The sequence below is a fragment of the Neopelma chrysocephalum genome, unplaced genomic scaffold, assembly GCF_003984885.1.
Source record: "Neopelma chrysocephalum unplaced genomic scaffold, ASM398488v2 Primary Assembly neopelma1_79, whole genome shotgun sequence".
NCBI classification, from domain to species: Eukaryota; Metazoa; Chordata; class Aves; order Passeriformes; family Pipridae; genus Neopelma; species Neopelma chrysocephalum.
The window spans coordinates 3,149,479-3,167,306 of record NW_020897740.1 but is presented as its reverse complement, the minus strand read 5'-3'; the positions used below and the strand labels follow the sequence as shown (position 1 = coordinate 3,167,306).

The window sequence follows — 17,828 nt, the reverse complement described above, 5'->3', positions numbered from 1 at the left end:
TCTTGACACCTTTTTTCCTTTTAAAAAGTCATGTTATGGGAAACAAAAAATCCTGAATGATCCTGTGAAATGCCTAGTTTATAAATTTTTTTTAATAGAAGTCTCATCGCTCATAAGGGAAGGGTATTTGTTTGTCTAAGTCAATTATTATATCAGCTGATCAGCAGTTCAGTGGATCACTGAAAATTTTGGTTTAAAGACACCTCAGATGCACCATTTTTAATAGCATATTGTAACTTAGAGGCCTGTCCAGTTCAGCATAGACAGGTAATAAATTGCCTGAGTTTGTGTAAGCTGCAAATCCAGCAGACACATGAATGAAGCTTTTTAAAAAAAATTTATTCAGTGATATAGCAAAGAAAAGAGTTGAGCTAGAGAAAAAAAAAAGGGAGAGACAAAAAGCTTCTGAGGTAATCTGTGTTTTTATAAAAATGAGGAATAAGAAGTACAGAAAATGGATTGTCCAAGAAAATCAGAAGGGAGAAGCTGCTTGTCTACAGCATTGTATTCAGTTACCTTGATGTAAATCTGAGATTATTATACTGAAGTAGTGTTTTGAGGGAGAAACTAATCTGGAAGGAAAGAACCCAAGACTGAATTTCTACAAAGCATTTTTTCTGTGAATGTTCTTTTCCATGTAACTGGGAAATGATGCAATCAGAATAAAAGCACAGAAAATATAAAACTAGGTAAGACAAAGCAGAATTCATGCTAAAAAAGGCTTTGAAAGTACTTGACATAATACTGGGCCATATCCTTGCACCTGTAATCAGTCAGGGTTACAACATGGCTTCGCTGAAATGGTTGCGGGAAACAGAGTAAGAAATATTTCTGCTTATTTCTATGTAGCCAGATGGGATTATCCATTAATTTTCAATCAATTCTTACGATAATACAAGATGGTTCAAGACATTGCAGTTTCTAGTGGTTTGCCTTTTGCAAGAGGCAAGGTTGCTGTCATTTTGTCAGATATTTGCTATGCTTACAGTAACTTCTTCCCCTCCACTTTCTGCAAAAATGTAACAACACTCCCTTAGATCAACCTGAATAATTTATGTGCACAATTGTTGCTTATATCTTCAAATACAGATAATTGACATTGCATTCTGTGACATAACAGTTTTTCTTACTTATCTACATATTTATTTTACTTACATAGTAGAGAAATTAGATCCCTTGCACAGTAGTTTCCTAGGTTTTGATTTTTTATCCCTTCAACCCACTGGAGTAATATAGGTAATTGTTTAAAATACCAAATTTTTCATATTATATTTCACTCAGTTCTTGTTCACATTTCTGTTATGTACATTTCTTTTCAGAGCTGGATCTGCAAGACATGTCAGTTTAGTACTGCCTGCCTATTGAAGTAACCTTTATTTACTTAGCTAAAAGACTGTGTAAGGAAATTTATAGTTGTCTTTGGAGTGCTGAATTCTCTTGAAATTAAGCCCAAATATTTGATTAAATTTTTCTACTTTAAATATTTCTTTTATGATAGGAATAGATGCAGAGAATGACAATTAAAAAGATTACCCTTTTCTTTCCTCTTTAAGTTATCTCTATTATCCACTGGTATTATTTTCCTCCAATCATTTACTACCTCTTCCCATTTTCATGACTTCTCAGAAACTGTTAGTAGCCCAGTGAGCTCACTAACTTACTGCCTTGATACATTAGAATGTATAACTATATAGATATATATAGATAATATATCTCTAACTATGTATAGATACATAAAGTATTATTTGCTATTCTCCAATGACATTTTTCAAATGTTAAAAATTACATTTAAAAAAGGCTAAATTATCTTATACTCAAGTTTTCAGTGTTACTTCACCACATCCAGACACACTCTGAAACACAGAACAAGAGAACAAGCAAAACATGCATGAAGAAATTTGTTATGTAGAGTTTCTAATATTTATCCCAGTTTGAGTGATTTCTCTCACCATATTCCTTGTTATGTTGAGGACACATCTGCTTTCAGAGTCTGTAGCCAATAGTACAGTTATCACTGTAATATGCAGCAAGCAGAGAAAATGAGAAATCAGTAGGTTAGTCTAAAAAAAAGCTAAAAAAAAAAGGTAGGTAACATGCACATTTTAAAAATCATTTTAAATCTGACAAAAAAGCAATCAAGACTGTTAGGATGTTGATATAGTTCAATTCCACTGAGAATCTGAGTTGTTATAATCTGTGCATGCCGAAGCTTGTGAACAGCAAACCACTGTGTCAAAGAGGCATACAAAGAGGGTATTACAATAATCCAGACTTGATGTTATAAAAAACAGGAATCAAGAGCTCAGCACCCTGTGGAGACAGTAAGCTTTAATCTTTACCCACTACTAAATTCCTGAGATGGTATTAGGTACTTATGACTCTCAAAGTCTTCTCATGTGTACTGAGCTGAAAACAGTAACTTTTCTGTTGACATTATTTAAACCATGTAAGTTTCTACTTACTCTGCTTCAATTAAATGATCTTTAAGCTCTCTTTTTATATTGATTGGGATTTCTCAGGCTGTCATTCATAACTCACTCAAATTTCCAGCACACTAAAGGCAATTACTTTTTTTCTTAACTTTCTATCAGTAAGATACTTTTAAATAGAACTGACAATAGTGCTCCTAGAATTATTTGGTCAAAACAGGGTAAAAGGCCTTTAAAGGAATATTAACACTCCTTTTTGTATTAAGATTATAGCAAAAAAACAGGTCTTTGCCTTTTTTTAACTCTTTCCATGATGCCACCTGAAGATCACAGGCCTGGTGTGGTAAGTAGAATTTAACATAGTTAGGTCAATACGTAAGGAGGAAATAATAGCATTTGTATTTTTCTCTGAAATTGTATCATCTGGTTCTTTGAAAATCTTAAGTGGCAATGTTTTTCATGTTGGATTACCAATATTCTTCAACAGAAAGAAAAACAAATCTTCTATTCTCTTAGACATGCCATGTCTTAAGAACGATGCACAGGTTTGTATTGCCTAGTTCCAGACATGAAAATGTGTGATTCCCTGAGCTTGAGTTAAAACTTAATTTCTATTTTCTTTAAAGGGAAAATTTAACAAAAAATATGGCATAGTAAAGCTGGAATAAAACTTGAAAAAATTCAAGTTAATAGATGACAGAGGAAAACAATCACAGGCAAACAAAAAAGTGAAAAAGAGATGGAAATAACAAGGAAAAGCTAATGACAATTCTGATGTCCCTAGCATCCATTTTTGCAGGAGCATCACTCATGTTCTGCCCTAGAATTAAGGAGTTCTCTATATTTCTGAATATTGTAGACATAGTTTCATCAAGGTTAAACTTAAATTTCCCATGATAAAAAATAGATTTATAAGATAGACAGAAAAAGCAACACATGTTGTTTTTATGCTGTCTTATAATTGTCATAGGTTTACTTATTCTAAAAAACCAAGCAGGGAATTTTTTTTTCCCACATCACTGTAAAAGAAAGATGTTGAACAAGGCAGGTGGAAGACGTTTGCCTACTGTAATTGACACACATAGAGGAACTAACTAGCAGGCCTGAATTCCAGACTGTCAGAAGACTGGGGCAGGGGGAGGGCGTGAGTGGTTTTTTCCCTCTCCTTGGGAAATGACAATCACTTCTCTTCTGCCCTGACACAGGGAGTGGGTGGAAAGACTCCGAGGTCGATTTGGTTTTGGCCTGGTCATCTGGCTGCTTTCTGGCTCTGGTTTGCCTTTGTTTTCCTGCGCCCTCTTCTGCCCCCAGTCCAGACCTGCTTGGACTTCATGGGAGAGGTTTGACCCACCTGCAGAAGAACCTTTTGGGGAGAAGGTCGCCCTTTCTTTCCTCCCCTCCTGTGTTAGCAGCGGCATGTGTCTGTCAATCCCGGCCACAGCCAGCTGCAGACAGCATGAGTTTAGTGGGAAAGAGCCCCCTTTTCCCCCCCTTTTTCCCCTTCCCCTTCTTGGTGGGGGGGAACATCTCCATTTTCGGCTTCTACCACATGTCGGGGCCCCCACGTGGTGACCGCCAGAGCCCAACAGCGCCCCCTGCTGACCAACACAGAGCACTGCAGGCCCTGCTCCTCCTGTGATCCAACAGCGCTCCCTGCTGACCGTGGTTAGAATTGCTCCAAAAAGGAGAAAGTTCTGAACTGTTTCCTTTTTGAAGGGGACTTTTGGGTACAGAATTATTGTTTAGTTGGTTTTGTCTTCTTTTGTTGTTCTGCCAATACACATATATCCTATAATAAAGGGCTGTTATTTTTTCTTTTTCCATATTTCCTGAATTGGAGCCTCTTAATTTTGGATTAACAATTGCTTAGAGGGAGGATTTTGGTCTTTCTCATAACCCATCCTCCTTAGCAAAACACTTTAGTCTTATTAAACTGAGACAATTATGTAAACCCTTTTCAAGTGGAAAAAGAGTGGGAGGTTTAGGTTGGTTGGTTGGTTTTATTAATCTTAGGAGCCATTTCTACAATATTTCAGGAAATTTTTTTCAATTTCACTTTTGTTTTAAATACTAGAATAAATTGAAAAGTCTCCACAATGTTTATTTTACAATTATTTTAAAAATGAAATGCATTGATCAGCATGAAAAGTTGTAATCTTTTTACTGAAATATTACACTGTCTTCCAAAAATGTTGAGAACTCTTTTCATCAGCTTTAAAGTTAACTGTAAGGAATACACTTTCTAACTTTTTGTGATGCACCCCAAACTTTGGAAACATTTTAGGTGCTAACCAGACAACAGAAAGATACAAGGCAATCAGATCACTCAGAAGCTGAGCTAAATGGTATTTTCCTTTTACATCACTTGTTTCTCAAAAATACACTTTCAGAAGTGCTGAAATGAGAATGCACTACTGAAACACTATTTTGAAAAATGGAAATGATTCAACAATTGCAATAAAAGCCAAAGAAATGAAACACTACATTCAAAAAACTACCATAGTATGAATATGGTATTTTTCCCCATTTTCCTCAATATCCCATTGGTTAGAGTATTCTCCTATGAAATAGAGGATTGTGATTCAGATCTTTTTTTCAGGAGCTTTTACCTATCATATTCCACCTACAAGACAAATGTTCTAGGTTCCACATTGTAGTTATTTTTAGTTTTGGTATCTGACACAATTATTATTTAAGGAGTTCATACAAAGTTCCATCTATCAGTGCATTTGTGATCTAGTGTAAAGAATTATGGGGGATCACTTCACACAGAGGAAAGATATGAATTCAAGTGGAGTTTATTTCTGAAGTTTGTGTTAAAAAATGTGAAAACAAAGTTCCTTATTCTTCTTCCTCCTGGAAACTTCATTTTAAAGATATTTTTCCTTATTTTTCTGTGCTTTTTAATTTTTAGCATGTTCCAAGATTAAATATCCCATTTTGGGACACATGAAATTAGGCTCACAAATACTCCTGGTAGCCTTCATTAAATTGCAGAAGCTGCTGGTAGAGGAAAGGACTCTCAGTGCTTTCAGTAGCTCTTCTGTTATTTCACAATGAACTGAAAACCAAGCTTACTGCTCTTTAAAGCACTTTTACTCCACATATAAAAGTATGATGAGCAAAGGAACACTGCAAATGTTCCTGTATCATGTAGAGGGAAATATTGGCTATGCTATTCTTTTATATAGTGAAGGAAGATATAGATTCCAATCAGCAATGGCTAAAAAAGATATTACTATCCTTTATTCGTTCGCATTACAGTTCAAAATTCAGCTTAAGTTCTGGAAGTGAAAAGAAACCTCCATACAGTTGCAGCTGTCACTTTGTTCAAAGGGAAAATAAATTCAGCTAAAACAAATGACTGCTGTTGGCAACAGCAGTAAACACTGTTTTGTGACTTCTCCAACCCCAGGGACGAGGGTAAAGTTTTCTGATGCTGGTCTTTGTTTACCAGGCTGTAAATTATATTCTGTGCAGTGCCTGAACCATTAATCAAAAAAAATATCCAAAACCCACCAGAAACAATAACTTTGAAAACATCTTGTACTTTGTTTTTCTACTTAACATAGCATTATGCAGTACAGATGTGTTACATAACAATAATGGAAATAAAAATGGGAACGAAACCGACCACGTGTTTCAGGAGTACTTTTGTGCAAGAGTAAAGATCATAATGGCTTAGCGCATTTGACGTTAAGCCAAGTATGAACTGGAAGAACAGCCTTCATAGATATGAAAAAGGTAGCACACATCTGTTTTCTAAGCCCTGATATTTTCAAGCATAAAGAACTGCTTAAAAAAACCTACCATTCTTATAGTATCAGGGAAGAAAGCACTATAATATATACAAAACAATGTAAAAAATGATGATTTTTGACAAGGCTCATTATATTTCTTGGCTGATTTCAGAGAGTTTATTTAAATTAAAACAATTTTTTAAGGTAATTATATTTTAATAGCAGAGACTACAGGAATCCCTAGTTATAATTTTAGTAAGTAATAATGGTATTCATCCCTTATTTTGAATATTACTGTGCATAATGGGAGCCCAGGTCTAAGAACCCTCTTTCTTAGAGTTTTCTATCTGGTGAAGCTCTAAGGATGAAGGTCTCTAAGGTTTTTCTAAAGTTTCTCGTCTCTGCTGTGGAAGGCCTGCACCGGCAGCAGGGCGTGGGGTGAGCTGTCGGGGCTTTGTGACGCAGGGCTGCCTTGTGCCCGGAGACCACTGTGACACGGCGTCCAGCCCCCCTGGATGTGGGGGGATTGGAGGAACCTTGGGGTGCCCAGTGCCAGGAGAGCGGCTCCCGCAGGAGGCAGCATCTCCCCTGGGCGCTTTGGCACGTCTCTGCCAGAGAATGCCAAAGACAGCGATGGAGAACCTTGCCGAGAAGGCAAATTCTCAGCTGCGCGAGGAGAGCCTGGAGACAGGGCGCCAAGTGAGGGATGGGGCAGGAGGGAGAGGCTGCCGGTGGGACAGGGCCGGCACAGGGCTTGCTGGCATTGGGGCATGCTGTGCCAAGGCAGCTGCCTCCATGCCATACCACCTCCTCCCTTTCCTTCCCGCAGCTGGGCAACACCCAGCCCCACGCAGAGCCTGCGGAGAGCCTGGGCCGGGGCTCGTCCCTTCATGGCGACAGCCTGCCAGCGCTCCCCGGCCAACAGAGCTTGCAGGGCACCGGCAGCCACCCAACCATCGTGCCAAGCAAGACGGAGCCTGCACAGGGGCTGGAGACCAGCCGCCAGGCCCGCCCCAAGCTCAGGGCTTCCTGGAGCAAAGCCACCCTGCCATGGCAGCAGCACAGCCTGGAGGAGGAGGAGCTCCCGCAGCAGAAGGGCCACGACCATCTGGCCTCCCTGCCATGGCTTGATGGCAGAGCCGGGGAGGTAAATGCCAAGGATGGGAGGGGATGGCATCAGACAGGACAGGGGGGTGAGCCTCCCTCTCCTGGGGCCAGCCGCTGCACTGCACTGCTGCAGCCCCATCACCTCCCACAGCCCTGTCCCAGCAGCTCCTGCTGCCGGCTGCCCGGCACGCATTTGTTGGGGGGAACCGGGAGACCTTGACAAAGCACCCGATCCCAGAATCGTTAGGCTTGCAAGGGCCCTCTGGAGATCATCCACTCCAACCTCCCTGCCAAGCCAGGCTCACCCGAGGCAGCTCACACAGCAATGAGTCCGGGGAGCTTTGGAATGCCTCCAGAGACGGAGATTGTAGCCCCTTCCTGGGAAGCCTGTGCCAGTGCTCTGCCACCCTCAGCGTCAAGAAGTTCTTCCTCCTCACCTTGAGGGAGATCTCCTCAACAAATGTCCCTCCCTCCTTTCTCATCTGCCAGGCAAACCCAGAGCTGACAGGCCTGGAGGGACTGGAGGCCATCTCCAGCCAGCAGAAGGTGCTGGAGTGGCTCGAAGCCTATTTCGACGCCAGCACTACCTACGCACTGCCCGCTCTGCCCTGGCAAGAGCCCTGGGCGCCGGCGCCGCAGGCAGGAGCTTGCCTGTTGCCCGCACGGCCCCTTGGCCACGCAACACCTTCTGCCTCGGCTACTGACGGCCCGGCGCGACGCCAGCCACGCTCCCTGTTCGGCAGGGTGCTCCGGGCTGTGCGCAGGCTGCTCCTTGGCACCCGTGTCCCACCAGAGCGGGAGCAGCAGCGCCGGGTTCACAGCGCCAGGCAGGTGCCTGGAGGTGACCGTGCTGAGCCTCAGCGGCGCCCGGCTCAGAGCGCGGCACAGGGAGGCACCGTGGCTGCAGGGACGGCACCTCAGCCATTGGGCTGCCCCAGGCGCACCCTGCCAGACTGGGCTTACCCGCTCATTCCTGTGACCAGCCTGTGAGGCCCCAAAAGACACCATAGGGCTTCAGCTGGGTCACAGGTTGAGCACGGTTGGCCCAGAGACAGTAGGCTAGAGATAGATTAGATAGGTTATAAGATAGGTACATAGGCTAGAGATAGATTAGATAGGTTATAAGATAGGTAGATGGATAGATAGAGAGATAGATTAGATAGATAGATTAGATAGATAGATAGATAGAGATAGATAGATAGATATTAATAGATTATAACTTTTCTTCAATAAAACCTTCAATTTCACCCAAATTCCTGAGTTGTGTGCATACGAACGAGGGGATTCAAACACAAAACGCTGAGATGAGGTCCAGTTTTAAATTCCAGAGGGCCTTTTTATTACCTCAATGCAGGTGACAGTTACTGCAGGTAGAAGAGCTCTCTTTCCTCTGGTCCTTATATCTGTTTAAGATATAAGAACCATCAAATAGAATGGTTTTCTGTAGGTTCTTCTATCTGCCATGGGACACCTACACTGGGGGCGGGGTCTGGGATCAGCTTCCAGGGCTCTGGGATGTGAGGCCGCCTGCTGCTCCGAGAGCATCCAGCTGTCCCACTGTTTCAATCAAAGCTTCCATTTAGCCCAATTAAGTGTGTTACTGCAGTTTAGAAATGGTACTCCCCAATTTAGTGCCCTCACCGAGACTCTCCTTAAGCACAGCGCTGCTCTTGCGCTCTCTTTTCTCCTCCCCCTTCCCCCTGCAGCGGGATTGATTTCAAAATTGGGGCACAAAATGGGAAGATCACGGACTGGGAGAAGAAGACTTTCCTGGAAACAGCAGTGAGAGAAGAAAACAAACCCTGAGAGCGACAATATTTAGACAAAAGCATACAAAGGGGAGAGTGATTCCCTTGCAAAAATGCTCCCTGCCGACCCAGGGTTTCACTGAACACTGCTGGATGTCTTCCCCCGCCTTTTCCACCAGAAGCCACGTCCTTCTTCTTGGAAGTCAGCGAGTCACTTGCCACCAGCACTGGCAACGATGCCAGGGGGTACCAAACTACATTAGGCTACGGCCACGTCTCCTCAACCGCACCACTTCATGGCTAATGGAAAAAAACTAAGCCTTTCATGGCCGGAGGCAGGACACTTGCGTGCATACAAGAAAGGGATTCAAAGACAAAAAGGGGAGACATAGTCCAGTTTGAAATTTCAGAGGACAGTTTTTATTTCCTCTGAGCAGGCAAAAGCTACTGCAGGTGTAAGACCTCTCTTTCTTTGAGTTCTTCTATCTGGTGAAGCTCTAAGGATGAAGGCCTCTAAGGTTTTTCTACAGTTTCTCGTCTCTGCCGTGGAAGGCCTGCACTGGCAGCAGGGCGTGGGGTGAGCTGTCGGGGCTTTGTGACGCAGGGCTGCCTTGTTCCTGGGGACCACTGTGGCATGGCGTCCAGCCCCCCTGGATGTGGGGGGATTGGAGGAGCCCTGGGGTGCCCAGTGCCAGGAGAGCGGCTCCCGCAAGGAGGCAGCATCTCCGGAAAGGGTGTTTCTGTAGACCGTACTGGAAGGATTCTGTGGCCTGTGAGTGTTGGTGCAGCCTCACAGTCCTGGTGCTCAGAATATCTGTGTCTTTCATTCACTCCAGTAAAAGTAGTTGGACTGGGAGACTGTCTCTTGCTCTGAAAATTTCTGCCTGCACTTCCCATGTTATGCACTAGCAGAACTTATTTTTGACTAAACACATAACTGCATTAAATTAATTAGTGGGTTCCTATGGTTTAAGTGTTGTGGGAATTAGGCTGTACAAAGATGGTTTCTTAGTTTGTAGCAGAGATGAAGGTCATTATTATTCATTGTGAATGATGCGAGTTACAGTCTGTGGTGAAAAACTGGAATAAGTAATATCTCTTTACAGCAAGAAACTATTAGATTAATGCTGCAACAGTTTCCATTTGTTTTACTTTGTTTTAAATGTATGCTGAATAAGCAAGCATAAAAGCCCCTTGAATGTTAAATGCTGGATATTTAAAATTATTACTGCCACACTGAAGCAATCAATTAGATCTGCTGATGCTGCTCTCAAATTCTCTTTCCCCCAGTGCCATCCCTCTGGAGCGCACAGGTCCTCTGAAACCTACCTCCCAGCTCTTGCACTGTCTATGTCAACCTGGGTGCTGGATGCACCAGAAACCCTTGAGCACATAGAGGAGCCGAGGCCTCGAGACCCACTGGAAGATTTATTGAGTGCTGAGCACATCTGAAGAAATAGACGCAAATTTTCCTTTCTGGAAGAGAAGGAATTTAGGTTCGTTTATTTCCCTTGACTCAGACAGTGGAGGAGAAATTAATTTCTGATGGAGATCTTTATAATGAAAATCAATATTTTTGGTGTGTCCAGAGTATATCCAAACAATAGATTTAATCCTCAGAAATTATATACTTTTATTTTTTGTCACCTTTCCATTGGGAGTACTGATGTCAGAATTAAAACTAGATATTTAAATGCCATTCAGTCCTTTGAGAGGTACTATTGCTGTAACACTTGAGTTGCATGGATTTAGTTATTCTCCTGGAGAATCTGTCTTTAAAATTAAATACTACCATGCCTTGCAAAAAAACCTCACCTAAATAAGTACACATTTATTCCACGTGGTTACTGCCTTTTCTGAATATCTGTCAAATAAATAAATAAATACATAAACAATTGAATGAGTTAAGAAGGCCTATCCCTAAATAAGAGAAATGATTGTTGGAGAGTTATTTCCAAGCAGACTATTATTGTGCATTTATTCTTAACTGCCCTCTGCTATAGGTTTCATTACACTGCCAGCTAGAAATGACAACCTGACAGCTCTGTTGTTTCTCTAGGTCAATTTTATCTCAGTTGTTGAATACTCAAACCTCATTAACTTGCTGCCAGGCCTCCAGAACTGCATGGATTGCTGTCTGCAAATACAAGCATTTAGTAACGAGTAGTTTTACATTAATTTTATTGTTCTGATGAGTTTAAGGGGAAAAAAACACAGCTCGACATTGGAAAACGGAGCAGTTATTCTGGGTACTTGAGTCAGTACTTAATATATGGGTAATATTTGAGAGTGATTTTTCACATATAATAGATTTTTGTTCTGCTAAAGGAACTGAATACATTTTAAAGTCACTAAAAATTTTGGTCTTTATCTGGTCTATTCCTCTTTTCTTTGTTGTTGTTGTTTTACTTTAGAGCAGCTGGATTGTTAGAGCCTCTTCTGTTGCTAAATCATACCTCACATATGTATCAGTAAAAATAATCTAACCTGGTAACAAGTGTTCTGTAGTGGAGTACGTGTGCCCAAATAAGTCTGTGTTTATGCTCAAGAGGATCCTTAATATTATTCTATACTCTTTTGCAATTGCTTCTAAAAGTCAAGTCAGAGTTAAGTTTTTATATAGCAATCAAAAGAGACTGAAAATGTATCCATGACTGGCAAAGGTGGAATGTGGCCTTGCTTTGTTTGCCTCACTACATCAACAGAAGGAAGAAGTGAAAAACCTCCAGTAAAAGCTTGAAGGTGAAGCATCCCAGGAGATTTAACAAGACTTATCACACAGTACAAAATAATCATTTGGATGACTCCTTCCCTTTCACCATGGATGTATTTATCTCTCCAGTGCCTATTGTACAGGATTTAAAGTAGCAAACCCTACAGACATCTCCCCCTTGAATATTATTTGGAATTAAACCAATTTCAAAAGAAAGTAAGTTTCAACTTTGGTGCCTGTGTATAGACTAAGTATGCCATAAATTTTAGTTGTCAGTTTGAATACAATATAATTTGATGATATTACCAGGTGTTTTTCTCCATTAGCATCATATTTGCTGGTGAAAGCAGAGCCATGAATGACATTATAAGCCATCATCAATACGTTTATTTTGGTTCATTTAATATAGAGAAACTAAAATAAAAATAAAATAAAGAAAATCTTTATACTGGAACTCTTAAACTTGCATTTCAATCACTCTAGTAACTACGGACTAGGAGTCTTGTCCCTAAGTCACAAAAACTACAAGAAGACAACAGATAATATTTAGGAGGAAATTGTGGGGAGAGAGAAGGGAAGTATGTGTCCTCATCTGCAACTTTTTTCCTGATCAGGATTGAGGTGCCTTGGCAGGACAGTAAAAGAAAGCTCCAATATTTTACTGCTGAACTGTACATGTCAGTGTCTACAAACAGCACATCAGCTGTCAAGGTTGTAAATCCAGCAGTTATGCAGTAAAGGGAACAACCACATATTCACATTTTGTTTCCAAGGTGATGATAAAAGGTATCAAAGCTTTCCCCTAAACAAATCAATTGTATCCTTGTGCAATCTGTAAGTGTAATAAATAACACTTAAATCTTTTGGTGACATTCAAAAGAATTCTATAAGAGGAGATTCTATAGTCTCAAGAATTCAGATTTCTGCTCTGCTTGAGTTCTACAGGCTAAAATCACCTAGGGCAGCCTAAATGTTGCACCAAAGCCAATGCTGAACAGTGCTGACTGTCCCAGGGGGCTTGCTTCACGTCCGGCGGCACAGATTTTATTTTTGTTTTCTCTTATCTTTTGACCTTCTGAATGAAATGGAATTTTTATAGTGAAAAGTCTTTATCTTTGACTTAATCTTGCTTCATGCCATTACGGTAGAGTTTACACCAAATAATATAAACACATAGAGGGGTCAGAGCTTTCCAGCTTAGTCTATGTCTGATTATACTGTAATTGTTCTTTGCTGCAATAGCTACTTCTTTATTTGCAGTGGTCTTGATATGATAGCACTGCTGTTATGTAAGAAGTGTCTTCAATGGTCTATAATGATTATAAGTGTAACTTTACAGGTAGTTCATAAGCATTCTTAATCCCATCATGTACACAAGCACAGACTTGTTGAAACGACGATTTTCAGACATGATTGGCTAATATTAAGCAATTTAGGGTCAGATTTTTCAGACAAGGTGAACATCTACAGATTTTTCTGAATAGCAGAATGTCTCTATTTGACTGACGCTATCCAGCAAAGCCACACTTACTGAAATACCTCCTTTCTTCATGACTATGTGTATTTTCACAGTAATTTTTATGCCACATATAGGCAGAGTTGCCAGCTTTCTTATAAAAGTGGATCTGTAAGTAGGATGTTAATTAGGTACACAAATATATCTTGTTCTTAATATCCATTTTGTAAATATGTCCCAAGAAACAGAATAAAGTTTGAGATGCCTTGATAAATACATACAATAAAAGGCATGGACACAGCAGGAAAGAAAGACATATGGTAATATGTACAAAGAATCTTTTTGACAAAAGAAATAAATGGCATATGTAGTTTGGAAACCTGAGTAGGGACAGTTTAGATGAAGAAGAAAGATAGGCAAATTAAAACCTAAAAAGCACTAAAAATTGGTATAGACCTCCTAGGCAAGATTTAAAAAGAAAAGGAAGATAAGGAAAACCTATAAAAAGGATAAATCATTATTCATTGGAAATTCAATTAGTTAATATTGACTGGGCTGGCAATTATGAATTTGATAAGAAAGGGTACCTCTTCCTCGAAGCAATACAGGACTCCTTTCTGATACATTTTTCAGGCTATCCAGTAAAAGTACAGGCTATTTTGTACTTACTCCTGTTGCTGGGAAATAAAACAAGGATGATAAATACGATAAAAGTTGAGAGTCATCTTAAGTTTAGTGACCACAATGTCGTCAGAACTTCAGATGCCCTTGAGGTTATAAATGTGAAAAACAATCTCAAAATCACTCAACTTTAAAATATAAATAAATAAAAATAGAGAGTGAGTGAATGTGGAATGACTTGAAAACAAAAAAGTTGATTAAAATCAATTTTGGTTTGGGTAATTTAGTATGAAAAACTAGCTAGATAGCAGAGAAGTAGCCCTGACAGCTGACCCTCATGAGACCTTGTTTCATGAGAAACGACTGCATTTTTATTTTCCTGTACAGTGTATTTTGGAAATCATTTGTGTGGTCTCTTGGGAAATATACCAGTCATACAATTCTTTCTCATGAAAGCCTTGTCTATGGCTTCAGAAGACCCTGCTTACTTACACTGATGCTTGAAATGAGACATTTCAGTTTGAAGGAGAGAGATTACAATAAAGAATGATACTTCTAGAAAAACAGAAACAAAAAGGTGCGTTCAGTGAAAACGTTAATGACTTTGCAGATGTTCCTGTTAGAGTAGGATTAATTTTATTGTCACAGAAAAAACACTGCAACCAATTTGAATTACATGAAATGAACAGCTTGAGAAAAATATTAAGCTGTGCAGATCATTGAAGTCAAGAGGGGATTCTCTTCAAAAAAAAGGTATCATAATTTCATAGGACAGGGAAGGCTGATGTTTGTCAGGGCTTGTCTAGATTAAAAACATCATTTGTTGTGATTTTTTTATTTAGCTTTGTCACTTTGGTCTTCACTGGCCTCGGTGAGAGCTACTGTTCAGGAATGTGTAATATTGCAGACTGCAGGTAGTAGAGTCGAAATTTCTTTTTTTCTTTCAGTCCTAAAAAGCAACTGCAACAACTAAAGACATGCTGTGTTCCACCTTTTAAGACAACACTTTCCAGTGTTCTGATCTGCATGTAACCAATAGCTCAGTAGTTTAAGTACTTTCATGAACCACTGGAAAATTGTGCTCTATCTCACTAATGATGAAGGAATTGAACTCTAAGGCCTCTTGGTTTGAGTGAATGAATACCTGTGTCATTGAAGTATTGATTAGAAATATCAAAGATTAATTTCCAGACATTCAAAAAATTCTCTGGAAGCAGCTTTTTCCTTGTGAAGTGTTTGAAGTGAAAATAAACTTTAAGATCACATGAATATTTTAAATAACATGTATTTTTCCTGTTTGTGGCTTATGTTTAAGAAGCAGTATATAGCATTTTAATAAAATCAGTTGTCCTGACATCCCTGTGCACACATCCTCCCTTCCTTTTAGGAACATCAGGGTGAGATAGTTTGGTTAGGGGTTTTGACTCAAGTGTTGAATGGAAGAATCAATTAATCTAAAGGGCTGCCAACCCACTGATCTAGAGAACATCTAGAGTGAGAGTATGCTACTGGTTTTATCTGTTACTTTATATTCCAAATATTTAAAGTATGTTCTTTACATTTAAGACAAATGTAAGTTTTATTTAGCCAAACGGTTTCCTGGTAACAATAGAGTGTTATGGTTTCTTTCACAGACCAAAAGTTTCCTACTGTGAGCCCTTTTCTTATTTCATAATGGCTAAACCTGGAACTTTGGCCTCAGTCTACAGTGACAGCTGAGGAATTTCACATTGCAAATTTCAGCTTCAGATTTGGTGTTTGGCAGGACATTAATGTACACATATCTCAAGAAGCTTGCTTTTGCAACATACTTTACAGAAGTTTGACAAGGCTATTCTGAATAGGAATAGCCTACTTATTGAGGAAGAGCAGTTCACGTATAGGGTTCAGGAAACAAACATCTAGTCCTATTTCCTTATGGTAAACTGATGGTTAAGATATAAATTACAATTAGACACTGTCAAAATAGATGACATATTCTCAAAACCATTTCAAACATTTTAGTTTTCATGTCTAGTGAACAATACTCTTAAAATGTTTTTCTAGAGCTTGTAACATAAAATCTGAAAAGCATCTTACATTTCTTGAGTGCTTTGGGTAATGAATTACCCAGGATTGTTTATTATAAAACTCAGGGTTGTTTGGTTTATTGGGGTTTTTTCCCTCCAGAAAGTTAACTTTCTTTTTTTTTTTCTTAAAATGTGATTCTACACTTTCAATTGAATTGGAAAATACTTCATGATCCATGAAGTAGGCAGTACCACCCAGCAAATATTGAGTTTTATCAACAACTATGAGGTGTTACATCTATGTGTGTTATATGTGAGTACTGTATGAATACTGCATAATAACAAAAAGATGAGTAAAGGAGTAAGTGGAATTGTTACAGGAAGAAAAGACAAGCAACTAGATAATATTCAAGTGTAAGTAGGACAACAGACTAAAGCCTGAGGAGGTTGCTGTAAGCAAAGTAAGGAAAAGTTTCCTATTAGACTATAAATGTGAGCATGAGGGGAGTTATTCCTAGAAAAGCCACTTCTCTAAAGCCATTTGCCATGCCATTGCAATTACACTTGAGGAGCTTTCTATAAGAAAGAATTTGCAGTCAGCCAAACTGACATTGCCTCTCTGGGTAGAAGGAGCTAGACTTGCTCTCTAGGAATTAATTTATGAAAATAAGATAAATGCATTGGGCCTGTCATTTGGGACCAGATCCACAGTAAAAAGTAGAGGGACACTCAGTTAGAGATGTCTTGGCTGGAGACAGACATCTCCAGCCTTTCTCTTCATTGATCTGTGGTAAGACCTCAGGTATGAGAGGAATAGCCATGACATGACATTAGTGGATCTATTGCTCAGAAGCATAGTTTTATGTCAGATTAGTCTGTCTCGGAAGCAGAAGAATTGAGTAAAACTTCTGCATATGTGCTTTGATGTGTCACTACAATATTAACGTTTTACTATTTTACTGAACTAAGTTCAAAAATATGTTTATATGTTTATATATGTTTATAAAATGCTGTTAGGGAATGTGCTGATTTAAAAGTAAACCAGCAGGAGAAATGAACCCAACTCAAGAGGGATTACAAGTCAAAGTTATAATTTACCAAAAAAGACTACAATACATATAAAATGATACAGAGAAAAACTGTTTTTAACCCACAAATGTATAACACAGCACCCTGGGGCAAGAACAGAACAGTGTTCATCCACTCCTGTGCTGAGCACCATGTGGCCCCCCTGGGTGCAAAGTAAAAGGAAAGGAAACCTGTTGATCTGGATGATGGTCGCAGTCCTGTTGAAGTGATGATCGCAGTCTTGTCGAGAGTGGCAGTCGCAGTCCTACTGAAGTTGTGGTCCTCCTCTGGATCTGACAAGTAGTACCAGAAGTCCCCAAACCCCAAGATTATAAATGCTTAGGTTCAGGTGGGAATGCCCAGTACCTCCCCCAGGGCAGGGAGTTTCACAATGGGTGATTTGACTCTGTGAGTCATGGGATATTTTTGGAATCTTTCATGGTCTAGGTCGTTGCAGCTGTCTACTATTCTGCCAGTCCATTACGGCCCATTAGCAGAGATGACCCCTCAGGCTGGGTGTGAAGGTGCTAACGCCTCCCCAGAGGTGACTTATCACAGCTGAGTCACTGGTGTGAAGACAAAGAAGCATTCCCCTGCCCAGCTTGTAGCCTGAGGTGTCAGGTGTGCTCTGGGCACCTACTGAAAATGATCCATTATTAACAGTCCATCAGAAATGACAGAGAGGGTGTAGAATACACAGTTTTAATTATACTCACATAGTGATAAACTGGTCCTGGCCCTTGTAACTAAGACAGGGAACTGTGATACTGTTTCTACCAGTTTTGCTAAATACTTTAAATTTCTGGCGCATTTCACCATCACTGTTTGTGTTTGACTTAACTCTGAGACTTCCTGTTTCTAGTGGTGGTATAAAGGTAACTGTTCTGATGAGGAATATGGTTACACCCAGGCTTTAATTTTTTTGTCAGGTTAAGTA

The 17,828-nt window shown here is 39.9% G+C and overlaps 1 protein-coding gene across 1 annotated transcript; it reads left to right on the top strand.

The window, feature by feature from the left end:
• Nucleotides 1-786: 786 nt before the first annotated feature.
• LOC113970755 lies at nucleotides 787-8,266 on the top strand. The gene is made up of 4 exons (XM_027690001.1): nucleotides 787-818; nucleotides 6,583-6,868; nucleotides 6,999-7,316; nucleotides 7,766-8,266. Exons 1-4 carry the CDS (start codon nucleotides 787-789, stop codon nucleotides 8,264-8,266), a joined length of 1,137 nt encoding a protein of 378 aa, XP_027545802.1.
• The last annotated feature ends 9,562 nt before the right edge of the window (nucleotides 8,267-17,828 follow it).